Consider the following 22,968-nt stretch of genomic DNA (forward strand, 5'->3'; position numbering starts at 1 on the left):
TTCTTGTTTCCGTACAAATTATTACCATAGACAGGAAAATATATATTTTTACCTCATTTAAAAATACTCTTTTTTAAAATAAAACGTGTATAATTTTATACTGAGTTTATAGAAAAAAATACTGAACGCTTTTTGTTATCGATATGTTGCTATCGATGCCGAACGTTGGCAACCCTAGTTTTGTGACTCGATCCAGTTCCGAGTGGTTCCGAGTGGGTTTTGTGCACGTTTTGTATGTGGGAAAATTTATGCATACTTATTTGCCAATTGTGAGAAAGCCAGGATTGTGAAAATGGCACTAACCGCGATAGCAATGATCTGGGCATGTTAATACAGTGAAAATAGACCCGATTCGGAATCGGGGACATTTTGGCCGTGGCACGCGATTGTGTCAACGTCACCTTTGGAGCACGCTCTCGCTCTGGCTGGCGCTCTCATGCTGGCTAATTTTTTGCGTATGCCCTCTCTCGCTCCCTCTCACTCTCTCTGCTGAAAGCTTAATGGTGGAGTGAAATAATCAAATAACCGAGTTTTGAGTTTCTACTTTCGTTCACATCACAAAAATGTGTGTACGGGCCTTTCATGCCAAATTAGTTTCCAACTCCGTTTTGTTTTCCGTTTCGAAGTTTTCCCGCTTTAGTCGATTCCGATTCCGAATCGGAATCCTACCCCCCACCCACCAGGTGCCCCAAAAAGTCAGATTAAGATTCAGAGCGAGAGAGAGAGAGTAAAAGTAGTATGCAATCGCAATAGCCCCGCTCGTTGGTGTGCTTTCCTCTCCTTAGCTTTTCTTTCCCATTATTTGAATTGGCTGTGTGTGTGTGAGCCTTTGTGTACATGTGTATTATTTCCCATATTATCGTTGCAGTGTATTCATCGCCAGCCACGTTAAAAGGAAGAACGTGAATGTGAATACAAGAAGCACAGAAGCAGCAAAATAACAGAAGTGTCGCGGAATAGCAGCCACACCAGTCCAAGCCCAAGCCGAAGCCAAGGCCTGCATAGAAGTCGCCGCCGCTGCTGTCGGAGTCAGGATTAGTCCTCCATCCCCCCACCACGTCCACCACCCACTCACTGTTCACTCAGGCGGGGTAAATAAACCAAGCACCGAGCAAGATGTCTGGCGAGGAAACGTCTGCCGATCGCAATGTCGAGATCTGGAAAATAAAGAAGCTGATCAAGAGTCTGGAGATGGCGCGCGGGTGAGTTTCTATTGTTTCCCATATTTTTCCCCCAATCCCCAACTCTAGTGCGAGTGCGTGAGTGTTTGTGGGGATACACAACTCTCACACTCGTTGGTGGCAACGGGGGTGGAAATGGGTGTGGGTGTGGGTATGGGTGTGCTGCTGGGGGGGCGCCCGAGTCCAACCACCTTTCCTTGTTGTGACCAAAAAAGTGCTCCCCCTTGCGATGGCATTGTTTCCATCCATCTTCTCCAAAGCCGCCGAGCCGCGATCCCCCCCCCCCTACGTGCTAACCCGCTCACTTCTGCTCGGTTATTTGCATGCCAGGCCATGAGCAACACGTTTTCGTCGGGTTATTATCAGTTATAACTAGACTGGGTGAGAGAGAGCGAGTGAGTGAGTGAGCGGGCAGCAGCGCTGTGGTGTGAGTAATGCGCCTCGTGGCCGTCTGCTTGTCGTTTGTTTGTCACTCCACCGCACGTCTACCTGTGCCTATGTGTGTGTGTGTCGAAATGGGCCAAGCTTTGTGGCAGTGCTGCTGCTCTCTCGCTCTCTCGCGGAGTCGACCTGGTCCTTACTGCTCCGCTTACGGTAACAAGGTCAGCGTACAGAGTGACCCCTGCAGAACCTCGACTTACAAACTAAAACAAAAACAAAGTAATATAATAGTAATACTACTTTGTACAGTTATTCTATTAATATAATTTCATTGAAGTTTCTTTAGGAGATTAGCCAAGTACTGTTGCCATGGGAGAAATTGGCTCACATTATAACCGATTCCCTTCTATTTGCAGCAACGGCACCAGCATGATTTCTTTGATTATTCCGCCAAAAGATCAGATCTCGCGCGTCAGCAAAATGTTGGCCGATGAATTTGGAACGGCCTCGAATATCAAGTCGCGCGTCAACCGTCTGTCCGTCCTCGGTGCCATTACGTCGGTCCAGCACAGACTCAAGTTATACACCAAAGGTGGGTCAATCCTATAAGCCTACATATATCTCTCTAATAACTTTTTTTTGGTATTTTTTAGTGCCTCCTAACGGTTTGGTCATCTACTGCGGCACCATTGTCACAGAGGAAGGCAAGGAAAAGAAGGTGAACATAGACTTTGAGCCATTCAAGCCCATCAACACGTCGCTCTACCTCTGCGACAACAAGTTCCACACGGAGGCCCTCACTGCCCTGCTGGCCGACGACAACAAATTCGGCTTCATCGTGATGGACGGTAACGGCGCTCTCTTCGGTACACTCCAGGGTAACACCCGCGAGGTGCTCCACAAGTTCACTGTCGATCTGCCGAAGAAGCACGGACGCGGTGGTCAGTCCGCCCTGCGTTTCGCCCGTCTGCGTATGGAGAAGCGTCACAACTATGTGCGCAAGGTCGCCGAGGTGGCCACCCAGTTGTTCATTACAAACGATAAGCCCAACATTGCCGGTCTCATCCTAGCTGGTAGTGCGGACTTTAAGACCGAGCTCAGTCAGTCTGATATGTTTGATCCTGTAAGGAGTACTTTACCTTATTTTGAATCAAGTTATAATCTCTGTTTGCTTTTCAGCGATTGCAATCGAAAGTAATCAAGCTTGTGGATGTGTCTTATGGTGGCGAGAACGGATTTAACCAAGCCATTGAACTGGCAGCCGAGTCCTTGCAAAATGTCAAATTCATTCAGGAGAAGAAGCTCATTGGTCGTTACTTTGATGAAATTTCTCAGGTGAGTCAACATCCCATCCTACTGTATACCCTTTATAAACCATTGGATTCATTCAGGACACTGGCAAATACTGTTTCGGCGTGGAGGATACCTTGCGGGCACTGGAACTTGGCTCGGTGGAGACACTGATTTGCTGGGAAAACCTCGACATTCAACGATATGTTCTCAAGAATCATGCCAACTCGACGTCAACGACAGTATTACATTTGACGCCGGAGCAGGAAAAGGACAAGTCGCACTTCACTGACAAGGAGGTAAGTTGGATGAGTTACATCTTCTGCTGGAGCGATTTTAATGGAAAATATTGTCTTGTAGAGCGGGGTGGAGATGGAACTGATCGAGTCTCAGCCGCTGCTCGAGTGGCTGGCAAACAACTACAAAATGTTCGGCGCCACACTGGAGATTATCACGGACAAGTCCCAGGAGGGTAGCCAGTTCGTGCGAGGTTTCGGTGGAATCGGCGGTAAGTACTGTGGATTTCATCCACTTGATTAACCTGTAGATGTAGCTGTAGTCGACTATGATGGCTAAATCTCTGTCTCCTTTATCCCTAATGCTGCTTTCCGTACGATCGTCACAACGCTATAATGTAGGCATATTGCGCTATAAAGTAGATTTCCAGTCTCTACAGGCCGACGAGCCGCTGGAGGACGTCGATCTCGATGATTACTAAGCCGCCCGCCAGTCGGGGGCTGCAAACGGGTCTCGATAATGCGTTATATGCAGAATTAAAACCAGTACTCTTTGGGAAACCTCGTAAAGCGAAACGTTCAAATTGATTAGGAACCAATTTACTTGCCACATAGTTTTGTCTATGTTCAGCGTAGCCGTTCAATACCAAATATTTATCACCAATAGGGTCCCCCCCTCATCATTGTCAGTGTCAGTCAGGCGGTGCATTTCCTTCGTCAATCAGATCAGCGGTCTCTAGATATGTGTACCTATGCGATTTATCAAATTTTTTCATTACCAAGTCCTTACTTATTTAAGCAAAAAAAACTAAATTCTTAATTCGCGACTAGTGAGGAGGTAAGCTGGGTTTGAATTCTTGAGAGGATTGGCTCTTTGTTTATGGAACGGGTAACGTACCACTATTAGCTGGAAGAGTTTCGAACGTATCTGCATTTCCCCTATTCAAATTACATCAGAGTGTTATAAGAAAAGTATACAAATCTAATCCATAAAAATTGTAATAAAATTAAACCAGAAATAAAACCACACGCATAATGAGATTCGTAAGCCGTGGTACCAGCACGGGTATGCATTTTGGAAATTATTTAATATTTAAGTAAAGATTAAGGTGAATAAAAGGTGAGCTTTTGATGTTTAGTTTTCTGTATTAGTTGGATTATCTATTTTAGTTTCTTTTGCTTATGTTTTACTCTTTTAGTTTTATTATTTTTTAATCAAAAACATATATCTTACACCCCCTTAACAGGTATCTTACGCTACAAGGTTGACTTCCAGAGTATGCAGCTCGACGAACTGGACAATGATTGCTTCGACCTAGATGATTACTAGATAATGTTGTTCTGTTGGAATTCGTTTGCAACTACCGTCGACCGCAAAACTGAAAACTGCAAAACTGAAACTACATAAAACCAGGAAAATCAAATAGAATATTTTAATAATACGAGCGAAACACACAAACCTTCTTCCATTTTAACGTTGTTGGCGAGAAAAGTAAAATTTAAATTAATGCATATAAATACAACTGATATACTGTTAAATCGAGGAAAGCATATTAAAATGATACCGTTTTACGTGAACAAAACCATAAGAAACATACATGTCTTAATTTTATTTCATAAAGAGGTCCAGATTTAGAGAGAAGACGTGACCAGCAGCCTTACATGTTCTTGAATCTAATCTGGTGTCTGGAATGTATCTATGAAATACTATTGTAGCCACCACCAGCATGACCAGCATGATGGAAAGTGAGTACGATTGGGCACGAGTGAGTACTTTCTATTTGTAGAGACACTCGAAATCGGTTTCTTACTTAGATCTCCAGCCGATCTGGGTTTTTCCTAAAAAGAATTCAGTATGAACAGTGACGAAAGCCTAAACTTGTTTTCAAGCTACTTATACTACTGCAGCGTATACATACTATTAGTATGCAAAACTAAGTACATTTGCAGTTGCGTAAAGTACTCTAAACTGAAAGAAATAAATAGCATTGTTCATTATAACGATGTTCTACTGTAAGGTCTTTATTGGTTGTGGGGTATACCAAGCCAGTTTCATAATAATTTTGGATGATTCTCCAAAAATAGTTGATTAATCTAATCTAATTAACACATATCTTTTGTTTTTAATAATAAATTGATAAAAAAAAGAGATTATAAATTGTGAAATTATTATGGAATATTCTTTTGATTATACTATTACTATTATAAGGTTCACCTTAATAAACACAATTGTATTTAATTTATTTTCGAGTGTATGCCTGCCCAGACGATGGTTTACAACTTGATCAAGATAGTGGGGAATTTCGTCTGGAGAACGTTAAAACACAATCAGCTGCAGCCGGGCCCGATCACTTCCCACTGAATCGTCGTCGAAGTCGGAGGTTCGTTCGTTGGATTCTCGCTGCTCCATAGTGTATACATCCATAGTGTAGCCATGTCTGCCTCCCAGGATCACTCCACAACGATTAACCAAATCCGCGATGGTCTCATGGACGATTGGAATGTCCTGGAGAACGTCTTCCGGCTGCTCCAACGGGAGGACACCTTTTGCGTGGATCCCGAGAAGTGGGGCCAGCACACAATAGTGCCTTTCCTACAGCCGGACCAGCTGAAGGTGAGTGGACGACTGACCCGGTAGCGTCTGCCAGTCCCAAGATAATGGGTTGAGCTGATTAATGGTAAAGAGTTCATACTTGGGGTCGCGCCAGCCAGCCGTTCAAATAGTGCTTTAATTTAATTTCCAAGTACAAATACTAATTGGTAATTGATCATAAAATTTGATTGAAGAGCAATCTAGTTTCTAAGAAACTACAATCTCAAGGGTTGTTTGGAAAGTTTCTTATCTATGAGTACCTTTAAGAATACACCTTTAGAAATAAATCAAAACATTGGTATATATGTTCCAGGAACGGATTAATCTTAAAGTCCGGGAGACGGAAAATCCTAGTCTAGCCGAAATCGAAAAGCTGTGTCAGGAGGTCATCCATTATTCTGTGAAAACCTCGCACGGGCGCTTCCATAATCAGCTCTTTGGACAGCTCGATCCCTTCGGATTGGCGGGATCATTGATCACCGAGGCCATGAACGGAAGCTCGTAAGTCTCCCCCAGCATTTACATATGTCTCCTATCAGGGCAGCTGATTATTGCATCTTTTTTGCAATATATTGCAATTATGGGTTTATAGAACAGATAATGGTGTTACTTCGGTGTAAATTCCAAGTGTTAATCCTCTCCGATACTATAAATATTATATTGCTATACAGTACAGTACTTTTTCCTGATCCGATATTCTATATCCTTAGGTATACCTACGAAATCGCACCCGTTTTCAGCCTGATTGAAACGGAACTGATCTCGACGATGTGCCGGTTGGCAGGTTACAAGAACGGTGATGGAATCTTTAGTCCCGGTGGCTCCACTTCCAACATGTACGGCCTGGTTCTGGCCCGCTACAAGTTTGCTCCCTCCGTGAAAACAGCCGGAATGTTCGGAATGAAGCCGCTGGTGCTCTTCACATCCGATCAGTCGCACTACAGCTTCGTCAAGGCGGCCAACTGGCTGGGATTGGGCAGCGACAATTGCGTGTCAGTCAAGACCAATGAACGGGGTCAAATGCGGTTGGATGACCTGGAGGCCAAGATTGTGGAGGCGAAAGCTCGCGGCGGACAGCCGTTCTTCGTCAATTGTACTGCGGGTACCACTGTACTGGGGGCCTTCGATGACATCAACGGGGCAGCTGATGTGGCGGAACGTCATGGTCTGTGGCTCCATGTGGACGCTTGTCTCGGAGGAGCCATCCTTCTCTCCCATAAGAATAGATCTCTGTTGGCTGGCCTCGAAAGGGCCAACTCCTTTGCCTGGAATCCCCACAAGTCGCTGGGAGTACCGATGCAGTGCTCGCTCTTTCTCACCCGGGAGCAGGATCGCCTTCTAGAGAGATGCAACAGCACGGAGGCGCATTATCTGTTCCAGCAGGACAAGTTCTACGACGTTTCCTACGACACCGGCAACAAGAGCGTCCAGTGCGGTCGCAAAATAGACGCCTTTAAGTTCTGGCTGATGCTGAAGGCCCGTGGATACGGAAAGTACGGTCACCTGATAGACCATGCCATTGACATGTCCAGGTTGCTGGAGGATAAAGTGCGCCAGCGCAGCGACCGCTTCCGGTTGGTGCTCCAGCGGCATGAATACTCCAACGTCAGCTTCTGGTACATCCCGAAGGCGATGCGGGTGACTCAAAAGGAGGAGACACCTGAGTGGTGGGAGCGCCTTTCCACGGTATGTTTGAAATATAAATATTTTTGATGGATCTTAATCACAATTTGTTCCTTTAGGTGGCTCCGAAGATTAAAGAGCAGATGATTTATAGTGGATCTCTGATGGTTGGTTATTCGCCTCTAAAGTCCCAAAATTTGGGCAACTTTTTCCGCATGGTCTTGACTTGTTTCCCCGTCCTAAAAAGTGAAGAGTTGGACTTCATCTTGGACGAGATTGAGAGATTAGGAGAGAAAATTGTTGTATAATTAATTGATTTAATAATAAGAATAAAAGTTTTTTTTAATGGATTTGTACCGAAAAATATAATTGATTATGGTTTAAATGTGCTAAAAAGAAAACAAATATAAAAAAGCTAATAAACAAAATGCGCCAATTTCTTGATTTGAATTTCAAGTAGTTAGATGAGTAATGCCCATAAAATTTATCGACCTATCGATAGACACATTTGTTGGTATCGTTCAATAAAAACTGGCAGCCACACTAATCGGAATTAGTGCATCAGCTGCGATCAAAACAACACAAAATCCATTGCGAAATTATTTAAAATATCAGAATAATCAAACAGCTAAACCATGGGCAAAGCTGAGGTGGGTACGCCAAAGTACCTGGCCAACAAGATGAAGGCCAAGGGCTTGCAGAAGCTGCGCTGGTACTGCCAGATGTGTGAGAAACAGTGCAGGGATGAGAACGGCTTCAAGTGCCACACGATGAGCGAATCCCACCAGCGGCAACTGCTCCTCTTTGCGGATAATCCTGGAAAATTCCTGCACAGCTTCAGCAAGGAGTTCTCTGACGGCTACATGGAGCTACTGCGTCGGAGATTCGGCACAAAGCGTACGAACGCTAACAAGATCTACCAGGAGTACATTGCCCACAAGGAACACATCCATATGAACGCCACCCGCTGGCTAACTTTATCCGACTACGTTAAGTGGCTCGGGCGGACGGGTCAGGTGATAGCCGATGAAACGGAGAAGGGCTGGTTTGTGACCTACATCGACCGCAGCCCGGAGGCGATGGAGCGCCAGGCGAAGGCCGATCGAAAGGAGAAAATGGAGAAGGACGACGAGGAGCGAATGACCGACTTTATCGAAAAACAGATCAAGAAGGCCAAGGCCAAAGAGGGCGAAGATGAGTCTGGGCAGGAAAAGTTCACGGAACTGAAACGAGAAGAGAACGAACCTCTGAAGCTGGACATCCGCCTGGAAAAGAAGTTCCAACCCGAATCAGTCCTTGGCAAATCCGCCCTGACGTCCAAGAGATCTGCCTCCGAAGTAGATGAAAAAGTCTTCAAAAAACCCAAATCTATCTCGGGAGATAGGGACCGGGACAGGGAAGGCAGCCAATCCCGGTCAGCGTTGGACGAAATAATCAAGCAGGAGGAGGCAAAGAAGGAGCGGGCCAATCGCAAGGACTACTGGCTGCACAAGGACATTGTCGTTAAGTTCATTTCCAAGTCGATGGGCGACAAGTTCTTCAAACAGAAGGCGGTAGTCCAGGAGGTGATAGAAAAGTATCAGGCCAAAATAAAGTTCTTGGATACGGGAGAGAAGTTGAAAGTAGATCAGGTATGAAAAGTACAAAATTAAATTGGTTTCTTTATAAAATATATGTTCCCCTTTCTAGGCACATTTGGAAACTGTGATACCAGCATTGGACAAGCCTGTTATGGTCGTTAACGGAGCCTATCGGGGCTCCGAGGCGATACTAAGGAAACTAGACGAACGTAAATTTTCAGTTAGCGTGGAGATCCTACATGGTCCTCTGAAAGGACGAATTGTGGATAATGTACAATATGAGGATATATCTAAGTTGTACTGAAACGATGCTTATACATTTAGGTTTAAGTTTTATATAAGACTTTTTAGGTTTTAAAATGAACTCTTTATCAATTAAACTTTTATAAAAAACTATTGAAAGCAGAATGAAATTTAAATTTTCCCATTCGGTAGCTAAACTTGACCCACCAGCATTTAGGTTAATTAAATATAGTATTTCGATGAACAGACAAAACAAAGCCGTTTTTTCAGAGAGCTAAAGTAGCTATGTAAACACATTTTTTTGGATTCAGTTTGTAAACAACGAGACCGCTATTCAAAATTCGCACACCTTATGTTAAAGCAGCTCCGGAGTCGGCTTAGTTAGGTTCCCATTCGCATTATGCGGATTCTTTGTGCGGTGATTATCCTTTTCCATCTACATGTGGCCCTCCCTGAAAACACAACTGAGAATGCAGAGAGCCGAGCAGCCAGAAGCTGGTGGGATGCAGTTCCTCGGATTTTCACTGACATCTTCACCATGAAGGCGAATGCCCTCACAGCTGCTCCACTCGAGTGGGCCTCCAATACAATTGATGCCATATGTAAGAATCTAAGACCTTTTACATGCAACTTTTAGTTATCTTTACTGTCCTGCAGGTTCATCTACCCTTGTTATAGGCAGAGTTCCCCCTCAGATATCTCCGGATATAAGGAAAATGCACTTCCAGTACATGACTCCGTGTCAGAACTACAGTGTCCCGCTGCTGGAGGCCTCGAAGCTGTGGAGGCATACGAGGTTTTCCAAGGGACGCAAGGTTGTGATCCTGGCAACCGGTTGGACCAACACCGTCAACGAATCCTCCGCCATTTCGATGATGTCCAAGGCCTTTATGTGTCGACAGGATGTTAATTTTGTGGTAACTAGTTTATTATTTTATAACTTTAGATTTTTTAATAAATACCTTACAGATTGTGGATGCGGCCGACTACGTGGATACCCTCTACTCTTGGTCTGCTCTCAACACGGATTTAATTGGTGAGCATATCGGCGTGGGTCTAACCCATCTGATAGAGCTCACTCCCCTGCGAAATATCCACCTAATTGGTGAGTAGGATACCTCGTCGGTGAATCCATTCATGAACTTTTCCTAGGCCATTCCTTGGGAGCTCACATCATGGGCACTGCTGGGAGGACCTTCAAAAGGCTTACTGGAAAGCTGATTCCTAGGATTACCGGCTTGGATCCCGCCAAACCTTGCTTTAGAAGGGAGAACATCTTGCCGGGGCTTTCGAAGGGTGATGCCAAGCTTGTTGACGTTATCCACACCAACATGGGCATTCTGGCAAAGCGTGGTCCCCTGGGCGATGTGGACTTCTATCCCGGTGGAGCTCATCCTATTCAACCGGGTTGCTTGACCATTGGCTGTTCGCACACACGAGCGGTGGAGTACTTTGCGGAGAGCGCCTATCCTGGTCAGGAGAAAAACTTTCTGGGCCACAAATGCGAGTCCTGGGAGAAGCTTCGGAGGAGAGAATGCCTTGCAGGAACCATTTCCCCAATGGGCTACGAAATAAATCGCCAGGCCCGAGGCATCTACTATGTTGATGTCAATGGCTGGCCTCCTTATGGACGAAATGCTGCCCGAAACATTGATCCCAGATCGAGGACCTGCTATCTGTGTCGGCAAACTTAAGGGTCATGTAACTAGAGCATAATCTTAATTTAAAATATGTATTCTTATGTCCATTTGGGACCTTAAAATAAAAACCCACAAAGAAAAAGGTAACTCTTTTTTTATAAACACATCCTTAAACTATTTTATTTGTACACCCATCAGTATTCAATTTCCGTAAGATCTAGATCATCGTTAAATGCCTCTGATATGTCCTTCTGGCTCTGAAGAATTCGCTCCTGCGTCTCGGCGATGCGCCAAAGCTCGTCGTCGTCTTGACCCATCAGCATGGAGCGATCCCCATGGCCCTTGATGTCTGGCCGGGCGCGGGCTTTTGGCGCAGCCGGGCCATTTGTGCGTTTCTGGCGGTTTCCCATCAAGATCTGGCTCTCTTCGAAGTAGTTGTTAGGGTGGTTGATGGTCGGTTCCACGGTAGAATTGTGCGTTAACTGGAAGTACTTGCCACAGCCGATCTGGTAGTGGCCCCGCGATACAAAGTACATCACCTCGTCGATGGCGCTGGGGGATAATCCGTAGGAGGTTAGCTTGCTCTTCAAAGAGCTCGGATCCATCGATTTGTAGGGGCAACCATGGCAATCCCCTGGAGCAGCCATATCCTTGATGATCTTGGCGCAGGAGTAGGGCGTGTAGTTTACCATGGAGCCTTTTTTGCCGTAGTTGTGGTAAATGTTATACTCGTAGCTGCGTGCGAACTTATCCGCATCCATCTTTTTGGTGAACTCTTTTCGCCAGAAGCGCAGAGAGTCCTCCAGCGTTACGCCGATGCCCTTGAGGAATAAGCCGTATTGCATGCGGCCGCCATGCTTGACATGATGCTGGGCCCGGATGTGCTCATGGCACATGCGCATACATAGCGGCATGGAGGTCTTGGAGAGTTGGTCGAGAGACTCTATGGGCACAGCAGCATCCCGGCACACGGTGTAATCCTTGCCGGTGTAGGAATTGTGCAAGGCCTTCAGCATGCGGGAGATGCGCTCATCACCCTCCACTTCTTCAACCAGCCCATTGGCAGCCACAAGGCCTTGCTCGATCTCCTCCTGCTGGCGCGTGCCCACAATCGAAACCAGATCGTGGGTGTTGACATAAGCAAATCCTGCCTTCAGGTAACATCGCCGACCCCGTACTAGATCCAACACCTGGGTGAAGGGAACCTTGTAGAAGTCCAGAAGCTCGATCTTGGCCACACTCTGGCCCGCTGTACTCTCATACAGCCCATCCTTGACCTCGTCCTTTTGAGCCTCGGTTAAGGGATGGATATCGAAGTTGTTGTCGTCCAGGAACTGCTTCACCTCTGAGCTGCTCAGCGCAGCAAACTTGTACCGAAACAGCTCCATTTCGCGCGCCACAAACCAGCGGGTGAGCTCTTCGGAGCGGCAGTAGGCCAGGCGCAGGATAAAATGTGAAATGTAGTCCCGTCGCCTGGTCTGTATATCGGACTCGTGCTTCCCGCCAGCGGGTGAGCAGAGCCGTAAATAGCTGCGCAATCCTTCGCGGGTCAGCTCAGCTCCAACGTATTCTTTCCACTCGTCGGAGAGCAGGCGCAAGTTCTTGGTGCCGGCCCGCTCCAAGATTCGCAAAAGGCGCAGGCGTTCCAAAGCCAGCTCCTCAAACTCCTCAATGTGGATGTCGTCCGTGGGCGGATAGTGGTACATCATTACATTGCTTGGGTACTTGGTCTCCAAGCTGACCACCTCCACTTTTACCTCATGTCGCGGACGTTTCTTTAGGTGGAATTCCATGTTCTTAACTTAAAATATAATTCGTTTATTTCTGTTGTTTTGGCGCGCAAATAATAATTTCTTAAACAGCTGTTGATAGTGTGACCAGCCATATGCAGTAGCCTGCTTTGCTGATCGGAACCGGAACTGGTTCCTGAAGAATATCTCTAAATATGTAGAATATCTTTTTCAACTTTATGGGGAAATACCCCCCTTCAAAAATCCACAAAAGTGCATGGGGCCACTATATGGGCCAGAGCGTTGGCTATAACTTTGGCAATTATCATCCGATTCTTGAGCGGAGTACCTTAAAAGATTCGTGGATCGATTCTCCATAAAACTGCATCAAAATCTAGGCACATCATATTTTTTAGATTTTTTGTCAAATTTTGTGGAGGGTCCCCTTCAAAAATCCACAAAAGTGCATGGGGCCACTATATGGCCCACAGCGTTGGCCATAACTTTGGCAATTATCATCCGATTCTTGAGCGGAGTACCTTAAAAGATTCGGGGATCGATTCTCCATAAAACTGCATCAAAATCTAGGGACGTCATATTTTTTAGATTTTTTGTCAAATTTTGTGGAGGGTCCCCCTCAAAAATCCACAAAAGTGCATGGGGCCACTATATGGCCCACAGCGTTGGCCATAACTTTGGCAATTATCATCCGATTCTTGAGCGGAGTATCTTAAAAGATTCGTGGATCGATTCTCCATAAAACTGCATCAAAATCTAGGGACGTCATATTTTTTAGATTTTTTGTCAAATTTTGTGGAGGGTCCCCTTCAAAAATCCACAAAAGTGCATGGGGCCACTATATGGCCCAGAGCGTTGGCCAAAACTTTGGCAATTCTCATCCGATTCTTGAGCGGAGTATCTTAAAAGATTCGTGGATCGATTCTCCATAAAACTGCATCAAAATCTAAGGACATCATATTTTTTAGATTTTTTGTCAAATTTTGTGGAGGGTCCCCTTCAAAAATCCACAAAAGTGCATGGGGCCACTATATGGCCCAGATCGTTGGCTATAACTTTGGCAATTATCATCCGATTCTTGAGCGGAGTACCTTAAAAGATTCGTGGATCGATTCTCCATAAAACTGCATCAAAATCTAGGGACATCATATTTTTTAGATTTTTTGTCAAATTTTCTGGAGGGTCCCCTTCAAAAATCCACAAAAGTGCATGGGGCCACTATATGGCCCACAGCGTTGGCTATAATTTTGGCAATTCTCATCCGATTCTTGAGCGGAGTATCTTAAAAGATTCGTGGATCGATTCTCCATAAAACTGCATCAAAATCTAAGGACATCATATTTTTTAGATTTTTTGTCAAATGTTGTGGAGGGTCCCCTTCAAAAATCCACAAAAGTGCATGGGGCCACTATATGGCCCAGAGCGTTGGCCATAACTTTGGCAATTATCATCCGATTCTTGAGCGGAGTATCTTAAAAGATTCGTGGATCGATTCTCCATAAAACTGCATCAAAATCTAGGGACATCATATTTTTTAGATTTTTTTCAAATTTTGTGGAGGGTCCCCTTCAAAAATCCACAAAAGTGCATGGGGCCACTATATGGCCCAGATCGTTGGCTATAACTTTGGCAATTATCATCCGATTCTTGAGCGGAGTACCTTAAAAGATTCGTGGATCGATTCTCCATAAAACTGCATCAAAATCTAGGGACATCATATTTTTTAGATTTTTTGTCAAATTTTGTGGAGGGTCCCCTTCAAAAATCCACAAAAGTGCATGGGGCCACTATATGGCCCACAGCGTTGGCCATAACTTTGGCAATTATCATCCGATTCTTGAGCGGAGTACCTTAAAAGATTCGGGGATCGATTCTCCATAAAACTGCATCAAAATCTAGGGACGTCATATTTTTTAGATTTTTTGTCAAATTTTGTGGAGGGTCCCCTTCAAAAATCCACAAAAGTGCATGGGGCCACTATATGGCCCAGATCGTTGGCTATAACTTTGGCAATTATCATCCGATTCTTGAGCGGAGTACCTTAAAAGATTCGTGGATCGATTCTCCATAAAACTGCATCAAAATCTAGGGACATCATATTTTTTAGATTTTTTGTCAAATTTTGTGGAGGGTCCCCTTCAAAAATCCACAAAAGTGCATGGGGCCACTATATGGCCCAGAGCGTTGGCCATAACTTTGGCAATTATCATCCGATTCTTGAGCGGAGTATCTTAAAAGATTCGTGGATCGATTCCCCACAAAACTGCATCAAAATCTAGGGACATCATATTTTTTAGATTTTTTGTCAAATTTTCTGGAGGGTCCCCTTCAAAGATCCACAAAAGTGCATGGGGCCACTATATGGCCCAGATCGTTGGCTATAACTTTGGCAATTATCATCCGATTCTTGAGCGGAGTATCTTAAAAGATTCGTGGATCGATTCTCCATAAAACTGCATCAAAATCTAGGGACATCATATTTTTTAGATTTTTTTCAAATTTTGTGGAGGGTCCCCTTCAAAAATCCACAAAAGTGCATGGGGCCACTATATGGCCCAGATCGTTGGCTATAACTTTGGCAATTATCATCCGATTCTTGAGCGGAGTACCTTAAAAGATTCGTGGATCGATTCTCCATAAAACTGCATCAAAATCTAGGGACATCATATTTTTTAGATTTTTTGTCAAATTTTGTGGAGGGTCCCCTTCAAAAATCCACAAAAGTGCATGGGGCCACTATATGGCCCACAGCGTTGGCCATAACTTTGGCAATTATCATCCGATTCTTGAGCGGAGTACCTTAAAAGATTCGGGGATCGATTCTCCATAAAACTGCATCAAAATCTAGGGACGTCATATTTTTTAGATTTTTTGTCAAATTTTGTGGAGGGTCCCCTTCAAAAATCCACAAAAGTGCATGGGGCCACTATATGGCCCAGATCGTTGGCTATAACTTTGGCAATTATCATCCGATTCTTGAGCGGAGTACCTTAAAAGATTCGTGGATCGATTCTCCATAAAACTGCATCAAAATCTAGGGACATCATATTTTTTAGATTTTTTGTCAAATTTTGTGGAGGGTCCCCTTCAAAAATCCACAAAAGTGCATGGGGCCACTATATGGCCCAGAGCGTTGGCCATAACTTTGGCAATTATCATCCGATTCTTGAGCGGAGTATCTTAAAAGATTCGTGGATCGATTCCCCACAAAACTGCATCAAAATCTAGGGACATCATATTTTTTAGATTTTTTGTCAAATTTTCTGGAGGGTCCCCTTCAAAGATCCACAAAAGTGCATGGGGCCACTATATGGCCCAGATCGTTGGCTATAACTTTGGCAATTATCATCCGATTCTTGAGCGGAGTATCTTAAAAGATTCGTGGATCGATTCTCCATAAAACTGCATCAAAATCTAGGGACATCATATTTTTTAGATTTTTTGTCAAATTTTCTGGAGGGTCCCCTTCAAAAATCCACAAAAGTGCATGGGGCCACTATATGGCCCACAGCGTTGGCTATAATTTTGGCAATTATCATCCGATTCTTGAGCGGAGTATCTTAAAAGATTCGTGGATCGATTCTCCATAAAACTGCATCAAAATCTAGGGACATCATATTTTTTAGATTTTTTTCAAATTTTGTGGAGGGTCCCCTTCAAAAATCCACAAAAGTGCATGGGGCCACTATATGGCCCAGATCGTTGGCTATAACTTTGGCAATTATCATCCGATTCTTGAGCGGAGTACCTTAAAAGATTCGTGGATCGATTCTCCATAAAACTGCATCAAAATCTAGGGACATCATATTTTTTAGATTTTTTGTCAAATTTTGTGGAGGGTCCCCTTCAAAAATCCACAAAAGTGCATGGGGCCACTATATGGCCCACAGCGTTGGCCATAACTTTGGCAATTATCATCCGATTCTTGAGCGGAGTACCTTAAAAGATTCGGGGATCGATTCTCCATAAAACTGCATCAAAATCTAGGGACGTCATATTTTTTAGATTTTTTGTCAAATTTTGTGGAGGGTCCCCTTCAAAAATCCACAAAAGTGCATGGGGCCACTATATGGCCCAGATCGTTGGCTATAACTTTGGCAATTATCATCCGATTCTTGAGCGGAGTACCTTAAAAGATTCGTGGATCGATTCTCCATAAAACTGCATCAAAATCTAGGGACATCATATTTTTTAGATTTTTTGTCAAATTTTGTGGAGGGTCCCCTTCAAAAATCCACAAAAGTGCATGGGGCCACTATATGGCCCAGAGCGTTGGCCATAACTTTGGCAATTATCATCCGATTCTTGAGCGGAGTATCTTAAAAGATTCGTGGATCGATTCCCCACAAAACTGCATCAAAATCTAGGGACATCATATTTTTTAGATTTTTTGTCAAATTTTCTGGAGGGTCCCCTTCAAAGATCCACAGAAGTGCATGGGGCCACTATATGGCCCAGATCGTTGGCCATAACTTTGGCAATTATCATCCGATTCTTGAGCGGAGTATCTTAAAAGATTCGTGGATCGATTCTCCATAAAACTGCATCAAAATCTAGGGACATCATATTTTTTAGATTTTTTTCAAATTTTGTGGAGGGTCCCCTTCAAAAATCCACAAAAGTGCATGGGGCCACTATATGGCCCAGATCGTTGGCTATAACTTTGGCAATTATCATCCGATTCTTGAGCGGAGTACCTTAAAAGATTCGTGGATCGATTCTCCATAAAACTGCATCAAAATCTAGGGACATCATATTTTTTAGATTTTTTGTCAAATTTTGTGGAGGGTCCCCTTCAAAAATCCACAAAAGTGCATGGGGCCACTATATGGCCCACAGCGTTGGCCATAACTTTGGCAATTATCATCCGATTCTTGAGCGGAGTACCTTAAAAGATTCGGGGATCGATTCTCCATAAAACTGCATCAAAATCTAGAGACATCATATTTTTTAGATTTTTTTTCAAATTTTGTGGAGGGTCCCCTTCAAAAATCCACAAAAGTGCATGGGGCCACTATATGGCCCAGATCGTTGGCTATAACTTTGGCAATTATCATCCGATTCTTGAGCGGAGTACCTTAAAAGATTCGTGGATCGATTCTCCATAAAACTGCATCAAAATCTAGGGACATCATATTTTTTAGATTTTTTGTCAAATTTTGTGGAGGGTCCCCTTCAAAAATCCACAAAAGTGCATGGGGCCACTATATGGCCCAGAGCGTTGGCCATAACTTTGGCAATTATCATCCGATTCTTGAGCGGAGTATCTTAAAAGATTCGTGGATCGATTCCCCACAAAACTGCATCAAAATCTAGGGACATCATATTTTTTAGATTTTTTGTCAAATTTTCTGGAGGGTCCCCTTCAAAGATCCACAAAAGTGCATGGGGCCACTATATGGCCCAGATCGTTGGCTATAACTTTGGCAATTATCATCCGATTCTTGAGCGGAGTATCTTAAAAGATTCGTGGATCGATTCTCCATAAAACTGCATCAAAATCTAGAGACATCATATTTTTTAGATTTTTTTTCAAATTTTGTGGAGGGTCCCCTTCAAAAATCCACAAAAGTGCATGGGGCCACTATATGGCCCAGAGCGTTGGCTATAACTTTGGCAATTATCATCCGATTCTTGAGCGGAGTATCCTAAAAGATTCGTGGATCGATTCTCCATAAAACTGCATCAAAATCTAGGGACGTCATATTTTTTAGATTTTTTGTCAAATTTTGTGGAGGGTCCCCTTCAAAAATCCACAAAAGTGCATGGGGCCACTATATGGCCCACAGCGTTGGCCATAACTTTGGCAATTATCATCCGATTCTTGAGCGGAGTACCTTAAACGATTCGTGGATCGATTCTCCATAAATCTGCATCAAAAACTGAGATCATAATATTTTTTAGATTTTTTGTCAAATTTTGTGGAGGGTCCCCTTCAAAAATCCAAAAAAGTGGTGTCACCATATGGCCCTTAGCGTTGGCTATAACTTTGTTAATAGTTATTAATGTTATTTACTAAAGTTTATATTTATAGTTACTAAATTAAGCTTAAGTCAAATTGTAACTAATTTGGTGTGTTATGAACGTTCTTTTTATCAGGTACTTGTTAATCTGACTAGACATATTTAAATAACATTAATTTATATTAAAGAGTTTCTAAACATTAACCTCCCGCAAGCTGATTCCTATGACTTCCAGTGATCTCCTCAAGCGTTTCCAAAACAGTTTCCTGTCATCCGAACTTGGACTAGCATCGTTTTTTCCAACTGGCCATTTAATGTAGGTCTTAACATCCATAAGATATTGAAGGGTTTTTGGCCGCCTTCTTCGGGGTATGTCCTCCAGGAAAACCAGAATCAGGTGCTCCTTACTGACTTCAAAAATTCTTTTGCAATTGTTTATAGGAATAAGTGGTTAAAAAAAACTATTTGTATTACCGAAAAATTACTTACCGATGCTGTGCCAAGTACATTTCAAATTGGCACCAGTGACTCAAAAGGAATTTGGAAGATATAATCAACATTAGTGAGTGGGATCTGTCCATGCAGGAGATTATGTTATCCAAAATGGTCACTCCAATCTGAAACATTAAAATCAATAGCTTAGAACTTATAGGTTTTTGCCTTTAGTATTATTATTACCTGAAAATCGCGTTCGTGGAGGCATATGGATACATCTCCGGCATCCTCCACGTTGGGCAGCAGCTCGTTCAGCACCCAAGGACGATCGTTCTCGCAGTAGCTAATGAATATATCGTAGACGGCATTGGGATCCCGTTGGGAAATGTTGCTGAAGTTGTCCACAGATTCCTTGGAGGCACTGGAGAGCAGGGCAGCGGACTTCAGCGAGGAGTAGTAGTAGTGGATGTGCCACCGTTTCAAATAGACTATGAATCCCAGGATGCAGATGCCCACAAGGGTGCCCACCACAGCAACCACTGTTGTCGTAATGCGATGCAGTTCTTCCGAGATGTCGGCCATGGAGCGGGAATGGCAATTGAGTTGATCCACTTGGAGCTGTTCGGTTTCGTTGAAGCACCAGTACTCGCTGGCCTCGTAGTCCAGCAGTTGGAACTTTAAGGTGAGGTCTGTACTCACCTCCTTCATTTGGTATGGCGTCGGGGATGAACACTTGGAGGCCATGTAGTCCTCAGACAGAAAATGCAATCTAATAATGTGATTCACCCGATTGTACTCTCTGACATTGGTATAGCTTCTTCTCAGCCAAGGAATGTAGCGACTCCGCCAGAGATTGCGGTCTATGTGAAGGGATTCCACTGCCGAGACCAGTTCCTGCCCCAAGGACTCCTGACTGTAGTTGAGCAGCTTGTAGGAGCACTCGGCGTCCTTGTTGTTTCCGGCTGCCACCTCCACCACCGCCCTCAGGTGGCAGTCGCACACGAAGTTGTTATCCCCCAGACTGAGGTAATCCAGGCGCTCAAAGTCCTTGAGCATCTCATTGGTCAGGATGTTGATGGTGTTGCTGCGCAGATTGAGAACCCGAAGGGCGGTGTTGTTGTGGAAGGCGCTGCGATACCAGTTTCCCACATGATTGGAGCTCAAGTCCAGGATCTCCAGCGACTGCAGGGACTGGAACATCATTGGAGTGAGGGCATTAATGTTATTACCCGCCAGGCCCAAAACCTGGAGATTGTTCAGGCTCTTCGACCACCCCAAGTCCTTCAAATTCGAGTTCTCGAAATACAAGTACTTCAGGGTGTCGGCAATGCCATCGAATGCATTGTCTATAATGTTGTAGGACACGAATGGATTCCCGGACAGGTCCAGACCCTCCAGGGCGGTGTTTTTGAAGATCTCACTGCTCAGCATCGGCATGTTGGTGTAGCACAAGCTGAGGAACTTTAGCTTATCCCCCAGATGGGCGAAGGCCACCGCACTATTCCGTGTCATCTTGGAGTGGGACAGATCGAGGTACACCAATTCCGGGAGCATTTTGAAAACATTCTGCTGGATCTTCAAGCCATAGACCAGACTCATGGCCATCTCCAGGGTGGGCAGCTGCAGTTGATAGCTGTAGGTCAGGATGTTGGTGAAGGACATGTCCAGATACTGTAGTCCCTGAATGTGGTAGAACATGTCCTGCTTAATGGTCATAATCTTGTTGGCGGACATGAACAGCCGTCGCAGGTTGGTGACGTTCTGGAAGGCCTCCTTGCTGACGTACTCGATGCTGCAGTTGCTCAAGTCCAGCTCCATAAGACGCGGCATCTTCGGGAAATTCGCCCAGGCAATGGATTGAGCTGCAGAAGATTAGCATAGTTTTATTTTTATAAAATAGTGTATTAAATAAAACAAAAGGTATATGATTTTTTTGCGAGTTTTGGTTTTTAAAAATGTATCTGAAAACTGTGTTTTAAAATGTGTTTTTGTGTCTTACAAGATTTCGTAAGCGACTCGTATCGCTCCTTTAGTAACCGACTGTAATCCGTGTAATTTATGGTGTTGGTTGTGTAAGGTGTTGTGATGTTTTGGAAATATAGGAAGCACTCCCGATCGTACAGATCGCTGGAATTGCTGGCCATGGATAGCTCGCATTTGTGTTGTGCAGTTTCACTTGTCGTTTCAAAGACGTTTTCATTTAAAAATCGCTGAAAAGCTGGAATTTCGGACGATAACTGACCATCAATATGGTGAACATTTAAAATGCAATTTCACAAAATAGTAACATACATACCTTCAGCATCTGGGATCAGCTCGGAAAAGTTGTTTCCTCGCAAGGACAAGAACATCAGGGAGGACCTCATGGAGTGGAGGGTAATGTAGGGGGTCATGCGGAGGTTATTGAAGGCCGCTGAGAAAACTTCCACCCGCCATTGGAAAATGTTTTTTACTAATTTGGCCTCATAGAGTAGAGCAGCATCTTCTTTGAGGTTGCCATGAGATAGATCCAGATATACTTTGTTTACTTTAAATAAATTATTTAAGCTAATTAGTAAGGTATGATAAAAATACTAACAATTCTAACAAAACCAGACCCATTTTTATATATTCATTTAAAATGAAGGTTAGTTTCTATTGGCTAAGAAATCCATTGGCCTTTAATAGTGTTAGGTTAATGATAATAATGAAAGTAAACACAATCATTTATGGTGAACAATCTTAATAAATAACATGGAATTTCTATAAACCCAGACTGATAAGCATTAACTACAAAAATCTGGAAACTTGGAATTCCCTCAAATAAATGCTAGTTGACAAAGAACCATAAGAGGATAGATTAAAATCCTAGAAATATCTGAAACTATTTAACTGCGGTGTCACTTTCTACATTGCCGTCGGACTTTGAAATTCAAAGTTTGAATCAATTTAGTAGTTTTATTAAATACAGGAGCTTTTTGCGATTAAGGGTAATATAATTCTTAACACTTAAGTGGCCCAACGGGTAACAAAAGATTTTATCATGCCGGAAGCATGGAAATATATCACTGTGATTGCTGTAACCAAACCCTAATCACACAATTAGATGTGACTGATTTTTTTCAATGGATATTGCCGAATGATTACCGAACTTTTTGGAACCCAGTTTGAGGGTACCATTGGGATTCATCCACCACAGCACTTCGTCTTTGATAATATCCAGAAAACAGCTATTGCCGTCATCCGACTCATAGGTTTGCATGAACGATTTAAGTTTGGGATTATCACTTTTCGCCCTGGTAGTTGTTGGGATTATTGGGCTTATTTCTGGCTCTTGGGAGGTGGAGAGCTCCATTGATATTATTTTCACATTCCCCAGTAAAAGGGACACGACAAATGCCACATCAAAAATGTATTTTGGTGACATGATTCTTTAAAAAAACACTATTTATTATTTATTCACAAAGTTTTCACACTGTTTTATAATAATTTCCTAATCGGGCAATTAAATTCACAATTTTATTAATTTTATAAATATTTTAGTAACATTTTGTTGCGGATTATTTTTTTTACCACGAAGCACACGCTTAACGCTCCCGAATAAAACTGACAAGCATTTGGCTAAGGCTATTGGTCAGCAGGAATAATTGGTAGCAGCGATATAGTATGTACGACTAATTCTGCCACGATAGGGCTTATCAATTTTGGCAATATCTTCCCTTGAATGGGAACGGGTCCGGGACTATCAGGCCGGCGTATCGGCGTTTCGGTGGCAGAATGCGTTCCGCCCACGCAACGCGCCTCTCCTTATCGGATAATTATCGACTCGTCGGCATAATGGTGATTATGCCCGTACGCCACTTCCAAACAGATCGCTAGTTTTTTTTTTTTTTTGGATCAACCGTGAACTATCTATGGGGTTGGCCTTATCATATTTGTACTAGTCCGGACAACACATAAATTAATGCGAAACTTGAGTTTAAAGCACTTAAGCACCTGGGAATGTTTGTATGTCCAATTGATTTGATTTACGGCAATAACTACAAAAGTCTGATTCCGATAAGGGGCTATTGGCG

The 22,968-nt window shown here is 43.6% G+C and overlaps 6 protein-coding genes across 7 annotated transcripts; 4 read left to right on the forward strand and 2 right to left on the reverse strand.

Moving 5' to 3' along the window:
* Nucleotides 1-159: 159 nt before the first annotated feature.
* On the forward strand, nt 160-4,681 carry eRF1 (eukaryotic release factor 1). 2 transcript variants are annotated; one of them, XM_017242960.3, is made up of 8 exons: nt 160-232; nt 869-1,202; nt 1,979-2,154; nt 2,216-2,685; nt 2,742-2,897; nt 2,954-3,151; nt 3,213-3,360; nt 4,336-4,681. In XM_017242960.3, exons 2-8 carry the CDS (start codon nt 1,117-1,119, stop codon nt 4,416-4,418), a joined length of 1,317 nt encoding a protein of 438 aa, XP_017098449.1. In that variant the 5' UTR covers nt 160-232; nt 869-1,116; the 3' UTR covers nt 4,419-4,681. The 2 variants fall into 2 exon arrangements, with proteins under 2 accessions (XP_017098449.1, XP_017098450.1); XM_017242961.3 differs by lacking the exon at nt 4,336-4,681 and adding an exon at nt 3,491-3,811.
* A 604-nt stretch (nt 4,682-5,285) lies between these two features.
* On the forward strand, nt 5,286-7,656 carry LOC108126386 (cysteine sulfinic acid decarboxylase). Its single transcript, XM_017242959.3, has 4 exons — nt 5,286-5,702; nt 5,995-6,182; nt 6,392-7,367; nt 7,424-7,656. The coding sequence occupies exons 1-4, from the start codon at nt 5,523-5,525 to the stop codon at nt 7,610-7,612; spliced, it is 1,533 nt and encodes a 510-aa protein (XP_017098448.2). The 5' UTR covers nt 5,286-5,522; the 3' UTR covers nt 7,613-7,656.
* Nucleotides 7,657-7,835: 179 nt separating this feature from the next.
* On the forward strand, nt 7,836-9,224 carry kin17 (kin17 DNA and RNA binding protein). The gene is made up of 2 exons (XM_017242621.3): nt 7,836-8,935; nt 8,994-9,224. Exons 1-2 carry the CDS (start codon nt 7,940-7,942, stop codon nt 9,186-9,188), a joined length of 1,191 nt encoding a protein of 396 aa, XP_017098110.2. The 5' UTR covers nt 7,836-7,939; the 3' UTR covers nt 9,189-9,224.
* A 253-nt stretch (nt 9,225-9,477) lies between these two features.
* Nucleotides 9,478-10,891, forward strand: LOC108126168 (phospholipase A1 1). Its single transcript, XM_070279942.1, has 4 exons — nt 9,478-9,729; nt 9,785-10,044; nt 10,097-10,232; nt 10,280-10,891. Exons 1-4 carry the CDS (start codon nt 9,528-9,530, stop codon nt 10,819-10,821), a joined length of 1,140 nt encoding a protein of 379 aa, XP_070136043.1. The 5' UTR covers nt 9,478-9,527; the 3' UTR covers nt 10,822-10,891.
* Nucleotides 10,892-10,917: 26 nt separating this feature from the next.
* On the reverse strand, nt 10,918-12,647 carry Prim2 (DNA primase subunit 2). Its single transcript, XM_017242634.3, has one exon. The coding sequence runs from the start codon at nt 12,558-12,560 to the stop codon at nt 10,962-10,964; it is 1,599 nt and encodes a 532-aa protein (XP_017098123.2). The 5' UTR covers nt 12,561-12,647; the 3' UTR covers nt 10,918-10,961.
* A 6,024-nt stretch (nt 12,648-18,671) lies between these two features.
* Toll-9 (toll-like receptor 9) lies at nt 18,672-22,319 on the reverse strand. Its single transcript, XM_017242581.2, has 6 exons — nt 22,040-22,319; nt 21,210-21,440; nt 20,913-21,131; nt 19,157-20,775; nt 18,968-19,095; nt 18,672-18,900 (listed from the first exon to the last, which is right to left on the reverse strand). The coding sequence occupies exons 1-6, from the start codon at nt 22,317-22,319 to the stop codon at nt 18,672-18,674; spliced, it is 2,706 nt and encodes a 901-aa protein (XP_017098070.2).
* Nucleotides 22,320-22,968: the final 649 nt, after the last annotated feature.

This window comes from Drosophila bipectinata, chromosome 3L (genome assembly GCF_030179905.1).
Source record: "Drosophila bipectinata strain 14024-0381.07 chromosome 3L, DbipHiC1v2, whole genome shotgun sequence".
Lineage (NCBI taxonomy): Eukaryota > Metazoa > Arthropoda > Insecta > Diptera > Drosophilidae > Drosophila > Drosophila bipectinata.

Bases quoted from the DNA above. Each gene is read 5' to 3' on its own strand.
- eRF1 (XM_017242960.3), top strand. From the start codon at position 1,117: ATGTCTGGCGAGGAAACGTCTGCCGATCGCAATGTCGAGATCTGGAAA. The intron at 2,686-2,741 runs GTAAGGAGTACT...TTTGCTTTTCAG, and splicing joins AGTCTGATATGTTTGATCCT to CGATTGCAATCGAAAGTAAT. The intron at 3,361-4,335 runs GTAAGTACTGTG...CCCCCTTAACAG, and splicing joins AGGTTTCGGTGGAATCGGCG to GTATCTTACGCTACAAGGTT.
- LOC108126386 (XM_017242959.3), top strand. From the start codon at position 5,523: ATGTCTGCCTCCCAGGATCACTCCACAACGATTAACCAAATCCGCGAT. The intron at 6,183-6,391 runs GTAAGTCTCCCC...CTATATCCTTAG, and splicing joins GAGGCCATGAACGGAAGCTC to GTATACCTACGAAATCGCAC. The intron at 7,368-7,423 runs GTATGTTTGAAA...TTGTTCCTTTAG, and splicing joins GGTGGGAGCGCCTTTCCACG to GTGGCTCCGAAGATTAAAGA.
- Prim2 (XM_017242634.3), bottom strand. From the start codon at position 12,560: ATGGAATTCCACCTAAAGAAACGTCCGCGACATGAGGTAAAAGTGGAG.
- kin17 (XM_017242621.3), top strand. From the start codon at position 7,940: ATGGGCAAAGCTGAGGTGGGTACGCCAAAGTACCTGGCCAACAAGATG. The intron at 8,936-8,993 runs GTATGAAAAGTA...TCCCCTTTCTAG, and splicing joins AGAAGTTGAAAGTAGATCAG to GCACATTTGGAAACTGTGAT.
- LOC108126168 (XM_070279942.1), top strand. From the start codon at position 9,528: ATGCGGATTCTTTGTGCGGTGATTATCCTTTTCCATCTACATGTGGCC. The intron at 9,730-9,784 runs GTAAGAATCTAA...ACTGTCCTGCAG, and splicing joins CAATACAATTGATGCCATAT to GTTCATCTACCCTTGTTATA. The intron at 10,045-10,096 runs GTAACTAGTTTA...AATACCTTACAG, and splicing joins GACAGGATGTTAATTTTGTG to ATTGTGGATGCGGCCGACTA.
- Toll-9 (XM_017242581.2), bottom strand. From the start codon at position 22,319: ATGTCACCAAAATACATTTTTGATGTGGCATTTGTCGTGTCCCTTTTA. The intron at 20,776-20,912 runs GTAAGACACAAA...AATCTTCTGCAG, and splicing joins CGAGTCGCTTACGAAATCTT to CTCAATCCATTGCCTGGGCG. The intron at 18,901-18,967 runs GTAAGTAATTTT...CAATTGCAAAAG, and splicing joins ATGTACTTGGCACAGCATCG to AATTTTTGAAGTCAGTAAGG.